The following is a 15,640-nucleotide window of genomic DNA, read 5'->3' on the forward strand; positions in this document are numbered from 1 at the left end:
AGCTGTGTCTGCCCATGGGAAGTGGGGCCTGGGACTTGGTGCCTTGGGGAAAGGGGTTGTAGGGTGGCCCTGTTCTTGGCTGGGGGCTCCTATCCCACCCCTGCCTCCTTCCCACCCAGGGCCTTGGTGCTCAGAGGTGGAAGTGGGTGTTAAGCCCTGCCACCCCAGGCACAGCCAGCAGGGAGCTGGGGGAGGTCTTGACCTTGGGGGTGAGCTGGTGGGGGGGATTCCCAGAACAGCTGTGTCCCTTGCTTCTCAGCCACTGGCTCTGATCCGATTAATCCCATGGCCTCTGCTGTTCCCAGCCACTGGATGTCTCTGTGTCATGTCTGCCCCCCTCCCTGGTGCTGGGGAGAATACCCTGGGAGGACTGTCCTCGCCCCTCCCCTGCCCTGGGCTGGGAGTCAGGACTCCAGAGTTCTCTTCCTACTGACTCACAGCACCACCACAGTCAAACCCTAGCTTACCTCAGTTTCCCTCTGTGTCACAAGGAAATGTTTCTGTCTTTTCCTCTGGCCTGAGGGAGTGGGGGTAGGGGGAAGGTCTGAGTGCCAAGCCGGCAGGGGACTCAGCTTCAGCTAGGAGTGCAGAGGAGGGGCTGGGAGGGCTAAAGAGAAAGGCATTAGGATGGTGCCAATCCTTGAAAATCTCAAACCATCCAAGCTCCTGCCCTGCTGATGGCCAAAAAACAGGAAGGGATGGGCTCTCCCTCTCAGTTTGGAGCTGGTGTAATCCCCAGATCACAGCTTACCTTGGCCATGAGAGACTCCAAAGGGGCTTGAGGACTGCCTATGGGACAGAGACAATAGGAGAGGTGCTGACCAGGTCTGACTCAGGTCTGCCCCCCACCTCCCACCTCCAGACATCCTGGATGCTCACAGAAGCCATTTGCAAAGGGCTAGGAGCTCCTACTGGTAATTCCTGAGGAGTCAGGCATGGCTTCAAGTTCACCTAGCATGTGGGTGTTGGGGTCCTCAATCCAGACTGGAGGGATCAGGGGCCAGCTGGGCTGGGCTGCTGTGGGAGGCCCAGAGGCAGTATGATGTGGGGTCCTGGGCCAGGCCAGTTGTGGCCAGGCTGAGAAGAGGAGCTGCCTGTTTGTTGATGCTAGGGCCTGGGCCCCAGCCAGGGCAAACACAGCTTGGAGGCCTTTTCCGCCACCTGCTGAGTCTCCCAGCCCAGCCTGAGGTGGCTGGATGGCTGGCATCCGTTATGGGGCTATGAGAGGTACCGAGCACCTTCTTCCAGGGGCCAGAGGGAATGTCCACCCCCGCAGCTGCAGTGTTGGGGTCAGCCACCTGCGTCAGCCTTCAGCCCAGCCCCCTACCTCCACTCCCCCATCTCCAGAAATGGAGACACTGGCCCAAGATGCTATCAGACATGTGAAGCAGAACTTAGGGTCCCAGGATCACTTGGACCCTCCTTCCAGGATCCTGGCAGCCCTTTGCTTTGCTTCTCTCTCTTTAGTCACATCTTCTCAGCTTCCAGCTAGGCAGTCTCCTCTCACCATGCCAGCCCCTCCCCTGGCACATCACCTACACAGTGCCCCAAGACCCTCTCTGACAGTGAGGCCCCATCTTCACCTCCAACCCAGATCCTAGCATCTGTATCCACTGACTCCTCAGACCCCCTGCAGGCACCTGCCTCTCACCCAGCTGGCCTCCCTGACATCCTCCCAACCTGCTCCTCATCCCAGTTGGCATCTTCACCTCCTCTGCTGCCTGGCTGGCCACATACATTCCTGCTGTTTGAAGAATGTGCCAGCCTTCAGCTCCCTGTGCTTCTGCCCTCCTGGTTCCCCATCGTGTCCCACCTCCTTGGCGAATTCTCACTTGTCCCTCAACACCCAAATAGAAGATCAGCTCTGAGAACCCAGCCTGACTCCCAGGAAAAGCTGGCTCTTCTTACATGTACTGCGACTGCTTTGGCCCTCCCACCACTCAGCCTCAGTGTCTCGGAGAGCTCTGTGTGGGACCTCTAGACAGGAAAGCTCCTGCCAGCTTAGAGCATGTGGATCAGGAAAAGCCTGATGGAGGAGCAGTCTGTGGGCTTGACTCTGCCAAGGCAAAGAAAGGCCCCTGCCAGCGTGGGGAAGAGAGGGCACTGTGGATGGAAGAAATGGCTTTGCCACAGGGAAACTTGAGTGTGAGTGTGGGATTAGCACCAATAGGTGGAGGGCTGTGTGCAGAGGCAGGACCCTTGGACTGGAGTCATGTGGAGGGCTTTCAAAGCCTCACAGGGGAGGGTGGTTCTCACCTCCACACCCACAGCTTCTGACTACACTCTGCCCAGTTTGGTGTCTGGGAGGCTCCTCTCCACATGAGCAGAGGTTTAGGGGTATGGAAGTAGAAAGGGGACCCACAGGCAAGCCCTCTTGTCTAGTTCTCCCCTGGCCTGGGTCCCTAGAACTGCTGGTGACCTCTTGGCTGAAGCCTGGCCCCCAGTCCCAGAGGGCCCTCCCTTTCTCCCCTGAGAGCTAGCCCCCAGCTTCTGTGGCCACTGAAGCAGCTTAATGAGCCCAGGGCACGTGGGCCATGCCACTGCCTATGGGGAGGGCTCAAGCCCCCAGGGCCACCCGACCAGGTCCTGACGTCAGCAGCATTAACCATCCTCCAGGCCTGTCTAATTTCTGGTCGGTGGCCAGGCCAGGTCAGTCCCACCAGAGCCAGAGTTGAAGGCCGAGAAGATCCCCACCTGGAGGTTGAGGTCAGGCAGGGAAGTCAGTGGCTGGAGGTGACCACAGTAAACACCCCTCACCTCCAAGACTAGGGTGTGGCCGCCACTGGGCCAACTCTGGGCCGGCTCTCTCTGATCCTCTGCCCTGGACTGTGAATCAGGCATTGGGCATCCATTGATCCTGCTCCTTATGCTGTAATTATACCAGTGCGGTGATTGGGGCTGGGGAGGCTTTGGGCCGGGAGACTCAGAGGCAACCCTATGATCCTTGCTGCCCATAGACAGGGCAGCTTGAGGCCAGGCAGCGTCCCTAGTACATGGGGTCCAAGAATGTTGGTCTTTAATCCCAGTCTCTGGGATCAGAACCACACTTGGAAAGGGACTCACTGGAGCGTGGAGTCCAGCCTCTGCCTAGTGTTTGACCTTCTCTCTGTCCCTTCCCCAGAGAAGGCTGGGGAGCTCATTACTTTCCTTGCAAGACACAGTGGCTTCGCAGAAGACCCCAGTAGCCCACCTCTCCTGACAGCTTCCTATGTCTCAAGCCTGCCAGCTCCAGCTCCTCAAGGCCACCATCTTCTGCCTTGAGCCTCCCTCTAAAATCTCTCCATCACTCTCACCTGCGCCACCTCTCACCAGTAAACTGTTTGGGCAGAGGGTTCTGAGTAGGGATGAATAACCCTAACTCAGCCAGGTCCCAAACCATCCAGTGGAGGTCCTGAACTACTGGCCTGAGACCCATGCTCCCCTCAGGCCTCTGAACAGCACCAGCGTGGCTGACCACGTGTCCTGGGCTCCCTAACCCATCCCGTGTCTCCCCCAGTCTGTGCACAGGCCTGAGTACCCTCACTCTCCCCTTCCAGCCCCCTTAGGCTCACAGCGCCACTCTCCACCTGGACATTGAGGATGCTGCCAATTTGCTACCTTCAGCCCAGCTGCAAGGATCTGTCTTACTTCTGGACATCTCCCCCAAGTGGCCACCGGCCCAGAAAACTCAGTCCCTTCAACAATCCTCTGTAATCCCAGCTCGGTGGAGGCATCACATGCACAGATCCAGACCCTTGTCACTGAGTCCCATTCCTTGCTGATCCTGGCCCCATGGGGAATGAGGACATAAGTTTCTTCCTCAGGGATCCCACAGCCCCATCCTCTCTCCTCTCTTCCCCCATGCCCCACCCCCAGGAAAAATGTGTGCCCCTATACATGTGTTTTTATGAAAATTTTTAATGACTTTTTTTTCTAGAAGCAGATTTGGAAATTATCATTGAAGATTTTATTTCCATTCAAGCCAGGAAAATAATATTATAAATTTTGTTTTTGGTAGAAATAAAATAATTAAGCTTAAAGTCATGTTGTGAGTTTTCATATAAGTACTTTCAATTTTTTTCAATGTTTTTTCCTCTAATGTTCTGTTAAAAAATTAATCTTTAAAACTGCATAAAAACATATATAGGGTTGGACATTTTTCCTTTTGCTTTGGGGTCCAAGATGGCTCTCCAGGGCTCACTTGGATCTTTATTTAAAATTTGGATATTTTGTTCATCATGGATTTTTTTTGGTAGTAATTTTGATTTTTAAAATACTGCAGTAATATCTATCTAAATTACTGAATCTTTTAGCACCACCCTAAATTTTGCTGCTGAAGTGAGAGCCTCACTCCTGGCCCTGCAATTATGTCCTAGCTTCGAGGGCTTCCTGGACCCATCATCTTCTGCAGGAAGCACAGGCCCTCAGGCTGGCACTTGGCACCTGCCCACTGTCTCCCCACGCCACCTCCCCTTCCTTGCTCCCACTCCATTGAACACTCAAGGCCCACAAGCCCATGATCCTGGGCCTTCTACACCCTACTGCCTCTGCTGGAATGAGCTTCCACCTTGCAACCCCCTCTTGATACAAGACTGTCCCTGTGAATGTTTCCCACAACTCCTCAACCCCTCTCAAGAGGCACAAGTTGATCCCATGCCCCAAGAGTGCCCCTGCCAAGTCAGGTCAGGTGCCTCTCTCTGGAAGGGACCATCTTCCCACTTATGTCCAGCCGGCACTGTGCACTTAATAAATGCCCATGAGTCGTGATAATGAATGCTCTCCCCCTCCCCGCAAGAAAGGACAGCTGGGGCCTGATGCAAAGGTTTATTGCTGAGTCTGTGCATCTAGCTGAAGGGAGTGCGAATTATGCCCTGGCCTTGCTAGACAGGAGCTCCTTGTCCTTGTGCAGCACAGGCCCTGGCCTGTGGGCATCAGCAAGGACTCAGTGCTTGATGGGGAAGTAAGGAGGAGGGCTGTGGGGACATGGGATTTGTCCCTGTTGGCTGAGGCATGGCCCTCAGTTTCTCCCACCAGGGAATGGGCCCTGAATGGGAAGGGTGAGAGAAACTGCTGGCAGGGACAGGAGGGCCACCTGGGTTTGCTTGTGACCCAACCTGAGGTAGACTCCTCTGGGCACAACCTGGGCCTCCTTCCTGTCTCAAATCCTCTGTCTCGGACTGATCGATGGGACCCGGACTCTGCTCCCAGCCACCCCTCAGGACAGTTTGACCATTGGCCACAGCGGTGTCAACAGTACCCTCCCTCAATAGATCATCCCCTTGGCTAGCCAGCCTGGAGTGCTGTGGGTGGGTGGATGAGGTAGGCTATGAATTCAGTGTCCGAGGATGAAAGGGGCAGAGCCTGTGGGGGAGGAGGTCAGGGTATGTGGGGAAGGGTCCAGCTTGAATATACCTCTGGCACCCAGGGGCTCCCAGGCCTGCCCCTACTCACTAATTCATCTACGTTCAATCTACACAGGCCAGAGCTAGCTTGGACTTTGGACCCCTGAAGCTGCTGGGCGGGGCAGTCACTAGCCACTGGGTAGGCAGGTGTCAGACTTGTCACATGGAGGTGGTAAGGCTAGAATGGGCTGATGGTAAGCAGCAGGCCTGCGTGGAGGAGGGTTTCCTGCCTGCCCTACTGCCCTTTATGAAACTCTGGGAGGGAGGGCTGTTTGCTGAACCCAGACCCACCAGGTGAGTCATGGACCTCCAGGAGCAGGAGAGCCACAGGAGACTGGTCAGTTGGACACTGCTGAGTCACCATGAGCTCTAGCTGCCCCAAGTTCTGCTTGTTTCTAGCTGAGGCTGGCTATGGTGGGTTGTGGAGGCCAGTGCAGCCAGGCCGTGAAGGGCAGCACTAGGGGTGGGGGTGCCAGGCTCCGGGAGACCTGGCAGTCCTGGGAGCCATGGGGGAGGGTTAGGGCCTCAAGGCTAGTGGGGCTCAGGGCTTTGGGTCTGTGGCTGGTGGGGCCATAGCCTGGGGCCCAGGAGTCCTGGGGGCAGATTGGGTCCTGTGGACCAGGGCTACAAGGCGGCTAGGTCTACAGAATCTCAGGGGTACGCATGAGTTCTGGTACCTGTGAGGAGAAAAAGGAGCAGAGTCAACATTCTTAAGCACTAAAATAATTGGGTTTAGGCTGAGAGCGGCGGGAAGGTGGACTTGGAAGCAGTGGCACCTGGAGGGTTGTGGAGGGGTCAAAAGGGATTGATTGGGTGGTGCTTGTGAGCAGAGGGTAGGGGCCAGTGGCAGTGGGGTGGAGCCTGGTAGCAGTGGGGTCTGGGAGTTGGGGGCCAGACTACAGGCAATTAGAGTGGCTCTGGAAAGCTGGGTATGCGCCTGCTGTTGAGAGATGGGGTGGCAAGCTGGGAATGGGGCTTGGAGTATTGGGATTAAGGGGCACGACGACAGGGGAGCATCCTGGCCCTCGAGGAAGAGCCACCTCAGAAGAGGCCGCAGTCTTTGAGGTTCTCCTTGATGATGATGTCAGTGACGGCGTCAAAGACAAACTTGACGTTCTGTGTGTCGGTGGCGCATGTCATGTGAGAATAGATCTCCTTCACGTCGCGTCTCATGTTGAGCTCGAGGAACTGCACTTTGATGTAGTTACCGGCGTCCTCATACGTGTTAGGCCCTGGCGGGAAAGGTGGCTCTCACTCTGCCCCAAATCCTTCCTGCGGTGGGAGGAGAGCTGGCTGAGATAGTAGGGTGGGGGCACCGCTTAGCGGCAGATCGAGGGTCTCACCGTTATAGTCAGGGAAGCAGATGCTGAGATGAGCCTTTTTGATCTTCTCAAAGAAAACGTCCTTCTTGTTGAGGAAGAGCACGATGGACGTGGTAGCGAAGTAGCGGTGGTTGCAGATGCTGTTGAAAAGGTGCAGGCTCTCGTGCATGCGGTTCTGAGGAGGGCAGAGGCTGTCGGGCACCGGAGGACAGCGGCCGCCACCCCTACCTGGCCGATCCCTGCTCTCTGGGCTCTGAGGCCTCCCCGCCCTCCAGGACAGCTCCAAGACCGCCTCCCATTTAGCGCCCCTGAGCGGAGCTGCAGGCTGCCTAGTTTCCTCCTTCAGACTGCTCTGGGACGAATGTCCCCTACACGCCTGCAAGGCCGTCTCCGCTTTCCGCTGTCCACCTCCCGGCTTTAACGCTCAGGCCCTACTGGACACTCACCACTTCATCGTCCTCCACCAGCACCATGTCGTAAGCACTCAGCGCCGCGATGAAAATGATGCAGGTCACACCTTCGAAGCAGTGGATCCACTTCTTGCGCTCCGAGCGCTGCCCGCCCACATCAAACATTCTGCAGGGCCGTGGGGACCTTAACCTGCGCCATTGAGCCCACTGGACGCACCCACAGGCATCCCCTCCTAATGCTAGCTGGGAGGCACCCAGATGGGACTGGCATCCGGCGGGGCCAGGCCTTTCTGTAGGCGGGGTGTCCGAGAAGGGGCAGGGTCTGTAGCCATTGGGCCTTGGGCGGTGAACTTGTAGGCAGGCCCCCAGAGATAGAGCGAGGGCGCGGGGTCATACCGGAAGTTGAGGTCCTTGAAGGAGAACTGTGTCTCAATGATACCCGTAGTCTTGACACGCGAGCGCAGCACGTCTTGTTCAGTGGGCACGTAGCCTGGGGTTACCAGGCGCTCCAGGTCCGAGAGGTAGCTGCGAAAGACCCCGGGTGTGGGTAGGGTTGCGTGGATGGGTGTGTCAGGGCCCCGCCCACGCCCCTGCACCCGGCCTGCGCTCTCACTAGCCCGCAGAGTCGTTGAGCTGGTACTCCGAGGCGCGCTCAAAACAGGCCTGGATGCCCGAGTCCTTCCACAGCCTCTGGATGATGTCTGACATCTCCTTGGGCATCGTGCCCTCCTCGATGGTGTCCGCCATGTGCATCAGCTTCCGGGCGTCGTCCTGGGGGAAGAGGGAGTGGTTGGTAGTGACCACGGACTTGGGCCCAGCCTCGTGCCTCGAGTCCCCAGAGGCCCTGTTCAACCCTCCTCTTGGCACACCTGACGCGCAGAGTCTCCATACTGGATGTTCAGTGTGGTCATGGCACGCACTATGGCCAGGATAGACTGCAGCGTATTGCCATAGATGATGGCAATGAACTCGAGGCACTCTTCCAGCGAGTACCCATCTTGATGGATGATCCTACGGGCGGGAGGAGTCGGGTCAGCTTATCTTGGGTAGGTGGGGTAGGACAGACCCCGTGCTTGCGTATTCCCACCCCCAGGGGCCCCCAGGGGCCTCCATAGGGCAGAGGCACTCACTTCATCTGCTTGACAATGGTGCTCTTCCCAGACTCACCGGCACCTGAAATGGAAGCCCTGCCTCAGAGCCACGCTGACCGCACTACTCCTTTACCCCATCAAAAAAAAAAAAGCCCACAAAAAACCAAGGTCTGCAAGATGGCTAGGGGACCCAGAGCACTAGCCCAACCCCCAGAACAGTTCCACTTGTCTTCCCCCCACCCTCCAAAATAAAGTACTGGCACCCAGGCGGAAAAACGTTTGTAAATGTCAAGGGTGACAGAAAGGGGCTGACGAGGGAAATCCAACTGTGCTGGGGAGCCTCCAAGACTGGTATACGCAGTCCTTAGTAGCCTGAGACCAAAATAAAGAAAATCTGGAGCGCCACCTTGTGGAAAATTCTGGTACTGCATGCAGAGATTATTTGAGCCAGGTCAACCCCTGCTTTTCACCTTGGGTGGGAGGGTGTGTCTCTTAGGGGCTCAGAAGGAATTAGTGTCTTTGGGCTGGGGAGAGGACAGAGCTGACAGCCCCTCTGAGCCTACTCTCGTGTGGGCGTTGGGCACAGTTAATGAGATTTCCAGCTTAGCCTTTCTGTCTTTCCTGGGGTACTCTAGCTTGGCCCCTCTGCCCTCATCCAGCTTCTGACTGGACACCGGAGAGCCTGGGTAGAGCCTGCAATTCCCTTTCAAAGCAGCTCTTTCTTCCACTTGGGGGGAGGCAGTGGCCTTGAGGCACTGGTTCTGCACCATCTCCCCTCACTACCCAGGGGACCATGGACATGGCTTTATCTATTCCCCACTGGGTCTTACTATCCCTCTACCCTCGTTAGCTGCTTCGCAGATTTTCCAACAGTAAAGCCCTGGAAACTAGGGCCATTGTCCTTGGATCGAGGTGGTCCTAGTTGCTGCTCATTCAGAACTGTGATTTTCTCCTTCCCAAGGGAGCAGCCCTATTGTGGGGCTCCCAAGGAGGCCCCTAGTTTCTAAGCTCTGCCCCACAGACCCATCAAGCCAAAGGCTAGAGTTTGAGGGACCCCAGCCAGGGCAAAAGTGTGCCTCATACATACACCTCTACAAAAGCGTGGTTGGCACACACTGCTTAGAAGGGGAGGTCGCCTGAGGCTGGGCTCCCCGGAGAGGGGTTCTGGGGGATTCCAAACCTTAGGAAGCCAAGGTATCACCTGTCAGACCTGACCCTGCTTGGCCAGGGCTCCCACTCTGTTCCCTGCCCGGTTGCAAGCTCATTCTGTTTCCCAAATCACCCCTGCTTCAGAAAAGGGCCACCTGCCTACCCCTAGGCCTCTGACTGGTGGCAGTGGCCCCACCTGGGCCCACACCCCTACCCAGAAGCAGCAGTTTCACGGTTCGAGCATCCTTCTCCGCATCTTCTTTCAGCTTCTTTTCCAGCTCCCTTGAGTGCTTCTCCTCAGCGCTGGCCCCAGCCCCCATGGTCCCAGCAGGAGGCAAAGGAACAAGGTGGTCAGTTGGCTCTTCTGGATGGAGGGGCTCCCCAGAGCCAGGCTCAGACCAGCCTCTGGCCTCCCCAGACACCCTTCTGACCCCAGAACTGGCAATCAACTGGCTGTCCACAGACCTGGGCAAGCCCTGGTGGGGCTGCTTAGTGGGATTTGAGGGTTGTGGGTACCCAAGAGCCAATCAGAGACAAGGACAGGTGAATCCAGCTCAGCCCCCAGCCCTTCTAATCGGGCTGGCATGGCCCCAATCCCTCAACTGCTGACTCTGCACCCCCTCTACACTGCTCCCCAAACCCTCTGAGAGAGACCCTGAAGTCAGTCCAGCCCCTGCTCCAGAGCAGGGAGACCTTGGTCCAGGCTCAGAAAGGGGAGGATAGGGCCTCAAGTCCGGGGGTGGGAGAAGTGGGGGGTGGGCCTGGCAGCAGGGAGAAGGAGGAGAAGCCCAGCCCAGCACTGGTCTCAAAACTGCTCCTTACTGGCTGTAGGGGATGGGTGCCCCCATCTTTAACCCCATTTTACCGAAGACGAAGTGAAGGCTCAGGGGGTCACACGGCAGGAGGTGGTTGAGAAGGGCTGAGTGATTCTGGACCAGGGTTCCATGCTTCACAGGGAGTCAAGAGGGAAAGGTGGACATCACGTATGCCCTGTACTGAAGGCTGGTCTCAGCTGGGCAAGGCTTCTACATGCCTCTATGATTCCAACGGACTTGGGTGGGCGTGCATGTCTGCTACCTGTACTGGGTGTGTACGTCTGTCCTTTACTGGCACCAAGCAAGGCAGTGACATGACACGTTTGTGTATACTGTGTGTACACGTGCCTGTGTGTTGTGTCTATGCTCGCCTGCTTGTTTACCTGTGTGTGCGTGTGTGGATATACTTTTGTGTATTTCTCTTCATGTGCACATGTTTGTATGTGGACTTCGCTGTGCTTATCTGGGTTAACATATGCATGTGTGCATGAATGTCTAAGTCCCTGAACATGCAATGCACGTTAGTGTGGTCTTGCCTGCGTTTGCCTGTGCGTATGTCAGTGTGTCTGTATGCATGAACATCTATGCACGTATCTGCCTGTATGTGTGCATGCTTGCATGTGCCTGTGCCTCTATGTACACTTGTACTTGAGTGTAACAGTCTCTGATCTGCAGAGGTGACCAGGCTCTTCCAGGGGATGTCCTGCAGGCCTGTTGTCAGATGGGGAACCTGAGTCCCAGAGCAGGTCTGGCGCTCCCAGGGGCATGGAGGAGTGGGGCTCATCTGCTCTGCTCTTCTGTCTCCTGGTGGGGCTTTGGGACCTGCCTACAAGTATCTCTAGGGCACACCTGACTCAGCTCTGGGATCTGAGGTCTGTGTGTGGGTTCAGATGGGGCCGGGTGTGCTGCTGTAAGGGGTTCAACTGAGCATGTAGTGTTGAGTTCCCACCTCTGGAGATTTACTACCCGCCTCCCTGAGCCCCCTGGCTGGACTCCTCGGAAATCTGGCTGCCTTAGTACTCAACTCTTTTGCCGACCTAAGAGACCACAAAGGGGTGCCAGGGCCCCAGATACTGAGCATTGAAGACTGTCCCTAAACGTGTGGGAAGTGGATACCAGCTCCGTGAGCTGGTGGCTTCAACATATACCCTGTTGGGTGTGGGGGGTATCTGTCCAGGAGCAACAGACAATTTGTGCCACTTTGAGACTTCATGTTCCATTCATCCTCTACCTGCCTTCCAACTATGTTGTAAGTGGGCCCGAGAGGTTTGGGAGGGGGTCTCTGAAGCCCCCTACACATTGCCCAAAGGTTTGGGGTGGTACAGGAGCTTAGGTTTGTTAAACCAACAAAAAACTGGTTTCTACATATTGGGTTTATTTAAAAGGGAACCATTCCACTGCCTCCCAGTCCCCACCTGGTTCCCCTTGCCTGCCAGGTATGGCCCTAAGCCCTGATGGATCCATGAGCCTTCCGGCTCTTAAATTCCCCTGCCAGGGCTTAAATTCCATTTGGCCCAGGGCCCTCAGCCCCACCTCTTCCCCTCTAGCAGCTCCCACCTCTCCTGGTCTTCCTGACCTCTGGACATTTGCTCCTGCTGGTCCCTCTGCTGAGAGCTGGCTAGGAGGAGGCAGGAAGCATGGGAATTCTGCTGATTCTCAGGGCAGAGGCCACTGAACTGTGAAGGCTATGGCTTTGTCTTGCCAATTCTGAGTCCTTAGTGCCCTGTGGGACACAAAGCCAGGTGAGAAAGTGGTGTGAACAAATGATCAAACCACTGAATGAGCGAATGGAAGCTGGGCTTGCAGAAGATATCGTGGGGGGACTGGTAGCCAGGCCACATTGTCAGGGGAGGGGACAGAAGAGACAGAACTTGGGTGTGGGCTGAACCCCATCCTCCCTCCTCTGCCAAGGAGAAAGCCAAAGTCTAATCCCAGAGCCAGTGTTTATTAGCACGATGGAACCCCAGGGTAGGTGTGGCCTGGGCAGCAGAGGGCCACCTGGAGCCCCCACCCACCTACCCAACTGCCCTTCAGAGCTATTTACACCCATCATCTGAAGTGGTAGGCAGAAGGGAGCCCTGGGAGCCCCTACTGGCCCCAGGCCTCCACCATGGCTCCCTTCCCCCTCAGCCCTGCCCACACCTGGCCCCTCTGCTCTCCTCCCAGTCCCATCACGGTGGCACAGACAAAAAGAGGAGGTAGAGTAGCCAGACAGGGAGGGAGGGGGACTGGAGGTGCTGCCCCACCCAGGTAGGGCTCCTCTCCTCCTGTCCCCAATAAATAAATACCCAGGAACGGGCTGGCCTTGACTGAGTGCCCCTCTCCCAGGCAGGGGCTGGCATCCTGTGACGGCCCCATCTTCCCTTCTCTGAGTACATCTGAGCCCCCACCCCCCACCCCCAGTCTCCAAAACAGTCCTCGCATCCACGTCTATGCCGACGGCGCAGGCTGACAGCACACACTGGCAGAGGTGTCCGGTCCGTGCCCCATCCAGGTAGAGCTCGCTCCCTCCCCGTGTCCGGCAGATCCCGGCAGTGGCTGTTGAGCAGGTAGACTCCTAGCTGAGCCTGGGGACTGTGGTCCTGGCCTGGCCCTGCCAACTGGCTGGGGCTGGTTAGGTGGGCTCCATTTTCTGTCATCTCTGACCAGCACGGGTCTAAGTTTTGGACGATGCTGACACTGAGGCAGACTATTTACAACCCACCAATAAATACTGTCTTTGCAGGGGCAGGGTGTGTATAGAATATAGATATTTTATATATATATATATATCTTTTATATTAAAAGGGACAAGGGCTAGGCTGGCCCATTGCAGGGCTCAGACAGCAGGCCTCATGTGTCCGGCGGGTGGTGGCGGCGGTTCCGGGGCTTTTTCTGGTCCTGGGGTTCAGGAGGCCTGGGTGCCCCTGGGGCCTCCCTGGGGCTGGGAGGCACGTGGCGCCAGTAGCCCTGGCAGTACTGGTGGATGAGGCCCACTTCCGGCTGGGCCAGCAGCTGGGCCAGCTCCTGGTAAGGGGGTGTTGGGAGGCCGGCGCCTGGGGGCGGTGGGACGCTCACAACTGGCGGTGGGAAGAGGGCAGCATGGACGGCATCTCGGCCCAGGACATGCAGCTGCACCCGTGTGATGACGTGCTTGAAATTGTTCTCGGTGGCTGTACAGGAGTAGAGGCCTCGATCACCAAGCTGCAGGGCGCGAAGCAGCAAGCCCTGCTCTGTGCGCAGGAAGCGGTCCTCTGCACGAATCTGCAGAGGCAGGGAGTGGGGCTCAGGGGTGGCGTGACCACCCTGCTGCCCCAGCCAGCTCCCAGATCAGACCACCTTTTCGGCCACCCAATATAGGAGCACCCATGTGGAATTTCCATATACCAAGAAAAGCCCCCATGAAGTTGCCACATAACATCTGAATAAGGCACATAACATCTGAGTAATACACGCACTTCCGTTTAGGGAGGAATGACCCTTAGGGGGTTCTGTACAATGACAGAATTCTGGAGCATACACACAATTTCTATTTAATGAGAATAAATAGATATTGGGACACCCTTGCAGAACTTGCACACAAGAAGGGATTGCCTAGGAGGTATTTCTATAATATGAGGGCTGCCCCACAGAATTTCCATGTGCTGGAGCTCACCCATGTGACGTTTCCCTACAATGTTACCACACTGATATACTTCCAATGGAATACACATTTGAATTTTCAGATAAATGGGCATGCCTACAAAACCTCACAGAGTTTCCATATAACTGGATTCACCCAAATGATTTTCATGTAGGAAAGGGAGCATGGAAGGCCTTTCTTAGGATGAGGGCTGCCCTAGATGGGTTCCTCTACCACCTTTCACCCACGTGGAATTTCTATTGTATAAGGGACTCCCACAGCCATGGTAAGGACTGCGGGGCACAGGAAATCACCTCACGGCGCCGGTCACTGGGATCTCGCTGGAACAGCCACTTAACAGTGGCCTGGGGTGAGCGGGGCTGGCACTCAAGGAAGGCTGCGCTCCCCGCCACGCCGTACTGCACAGACTCCACAGCGTTCTTGTTGGCTGTGGAGCAAGAGAGTTCTGCGTGAAAGCAGCCCAGCGTCTGGGCAGACTACAGGCTGGCAAGGAGCATGTACAGGGACACCCACCCAAACAGGCAGGGATGTGCCATGAGGGGGTGGCTAGGGACATCGCTTCTCCAAGACCCCTCTCATCCCCTCACCCCCATGGACCATGGGAGAAGCCTTCTAGCGGGGGCCCGTGGGCAGCTCCACGCCAAGGAGTGCCCAGTGGTGAGACACAGCACACTCACCGTTGGAATTGAATCCACGGCACTGCCTGATAGGGTTCCCATGCCGGACGTCCTGCCGGCGGCTCCGCCTGGATGAAGATAGCTCCTGAAGGAGTATTCCAAAGAAAGCTTGCCCCCTCCCCATAGGTCCCTCTACCCTCAAAACACCAGGGTAGGATATCTCATCCATAGTCTCTCAGGGTTATATCACATCCACTTCCAAACCTCCAGGACAGGGCCCTGGCCAAAATTCCAAGGGTCTGGGGGTCCACACCTCTTAGAGGATGCTGTGTAGCGGGAACAGGCCTGGCCATCCCAGGCACAGTAGGGGTCCCGGGCGAGGCAGCAGTCGGCGCAGGCAGCCCCATATGCCTGGCAGCGGTGCAGGCTCAGGTGTGTGACGCCCACAGCTGAGGCCACGTATAGCTGTTGCTGTGGGCAGGGGTAGGGGCTTGTCAGTTCCCTCCCCGCAGCCAGCCCTCCTAGGGAGCCAGCTGGGCCAGGCTGCTCCCTTTCCTGTTCTGTGCCTCAGGGCGAACCCACCTCTGTGCCAACGGGATGACCCCAAGGGGAAGCAGGCTCCATCCCCATCCCCAGCCCACCTCGCTAAAACTCACCCTCTTGGAAGAGATGGTCATGGTCTTAACGGGTGCTGGGTCCTAGAAGAAGATAGGCATCAGCTCATGACCCTAGGGACCCCTCTCTGCCCTGACCAGGAGGTCTGAGGTCAGGAGCTGGTACCAAGGAAGGCCAGGGTGAGGAGGACAGGACTGGGTGGTGTCACACCCACCTTGAAGACCTCCACCTCCTCTAGCATGAGCTCCTCCATCTCCTGGTCATCTTTAGGCAGCACAATCACCTTCTGCACTGTCCCGCGGTCTGGAACGGGCCAGGCAAGGCCTCAGTAGGGCTGAGGATGCTGGGGAAGGGGCACCAGCCTCAGCCCCTTCCCCCACCAGGGCCCAAACCCCCAGGGGCAGTGGAGCAGGAGTTCTGCACCAAGGATGAAGAGTTGCCCCAGAAGAGGGGAAGGGGTCTGAGGAGCTGGCCCAGGATAAAGGGGAGTTTCAGCTAGAGTCCAGCCTTCCGACCCCAGGCCCTCATTCTGGGAAGCTGAGAACGGGATGCTGGAGGTTTTCTCCTGTGTTGAGGGCTACTGAACAGCAGCAGGGGCACTTGGTGTGTGCACACAAG

At 56.8% G+C, this 15,640-nt stretch overlaps 2 protein-coding genes across 4 annotated transcripts in view; both read right to left on the reverse strand.

The window, feature by feature from the left end:
- Window positions 1–6,168: 6,168 nt before the first annotated feature.
- On the reverse strand, window positions 6,169–9,673 carry GNAT1 (G protein subunit alpha transducin 1). Its single transcript, XM_031470397.2, has 8 exons — window positions 9,568–9,673; window positions 8,244–8,286; window positions 7,983–8,124; window positions 7,727–7,884; window positions 7,510–7,638; window positions 7,150–7,279; window positions 6,725–6,878; window positions 6,169–6,613 (listed from the first exon to the last, which is right to left on the reverse strand). Exons 1-8 carry the CDS (start codon window positions 9,671–9,673, stop codon window positions 6,423–6,425), a joined length of 1,053 nt encoding a protein of 350 aa, XP_031326257.1. The 3' UTR covers window positions 6,169–6,422.
- A 1,853-nt stretch (window positions 9,674–11,526) lies between these two features.
- The window catches only part of SEMA3F (semaphorin 3F), a 28,797-nt gene continuing 24,683 nt past the window's right edge, over window positions 11,527–15,640 (reverse strand). For 2 of the 3 annotated variants that reach the window (XM_031470370.2, XM_031470369.2), the window contains 6 exons: window positions 15,237–15,325; window positions 15,064–15,105; window positions 14,721–14,878; window positions 14,468–14,535; window positions 14,084–14,217; window positions 11,527–13,411 (listed from right to left, as the gene is read on the reverse strand). In XM_031470370.2, the coding sequence (XP_031326230.1) occupies window positions 13,001–13,411; window positions 14,084–14,217; window positions 14,468–14,535; window positions 14,721–14,878; window positions 15,064–15,105; window positions 15,237–15,325 (902 nt within the window). In that variant the 3' untranslated portion in view covers window positions 11,527–13,000. The remainder of the gene's footprint in view (window positions 13,412–14,083; window positions 14,218–14,467; window positions 14,536–14,720; window positions 14,879–15,063; window positions 15,106–15,236; window positions 15,326–15,640) is intronic. The other variant, XM_031470373.2, reaches the window with a different exon arrangement.

Source organism: Camelus dromedarius, chromosome 17 (assembly GCF_036321535.1).
Source record: "Camelus dromedarius isolate mCamDro1 chromosome 17, mCamDro1.pat, whole genome shotgun sequence".
NCBI lineage: Eukaryota > Metazoa > Chordata > Mammalia > Artiodactyla > Camelidae > Camelus > Camelus dromedarius.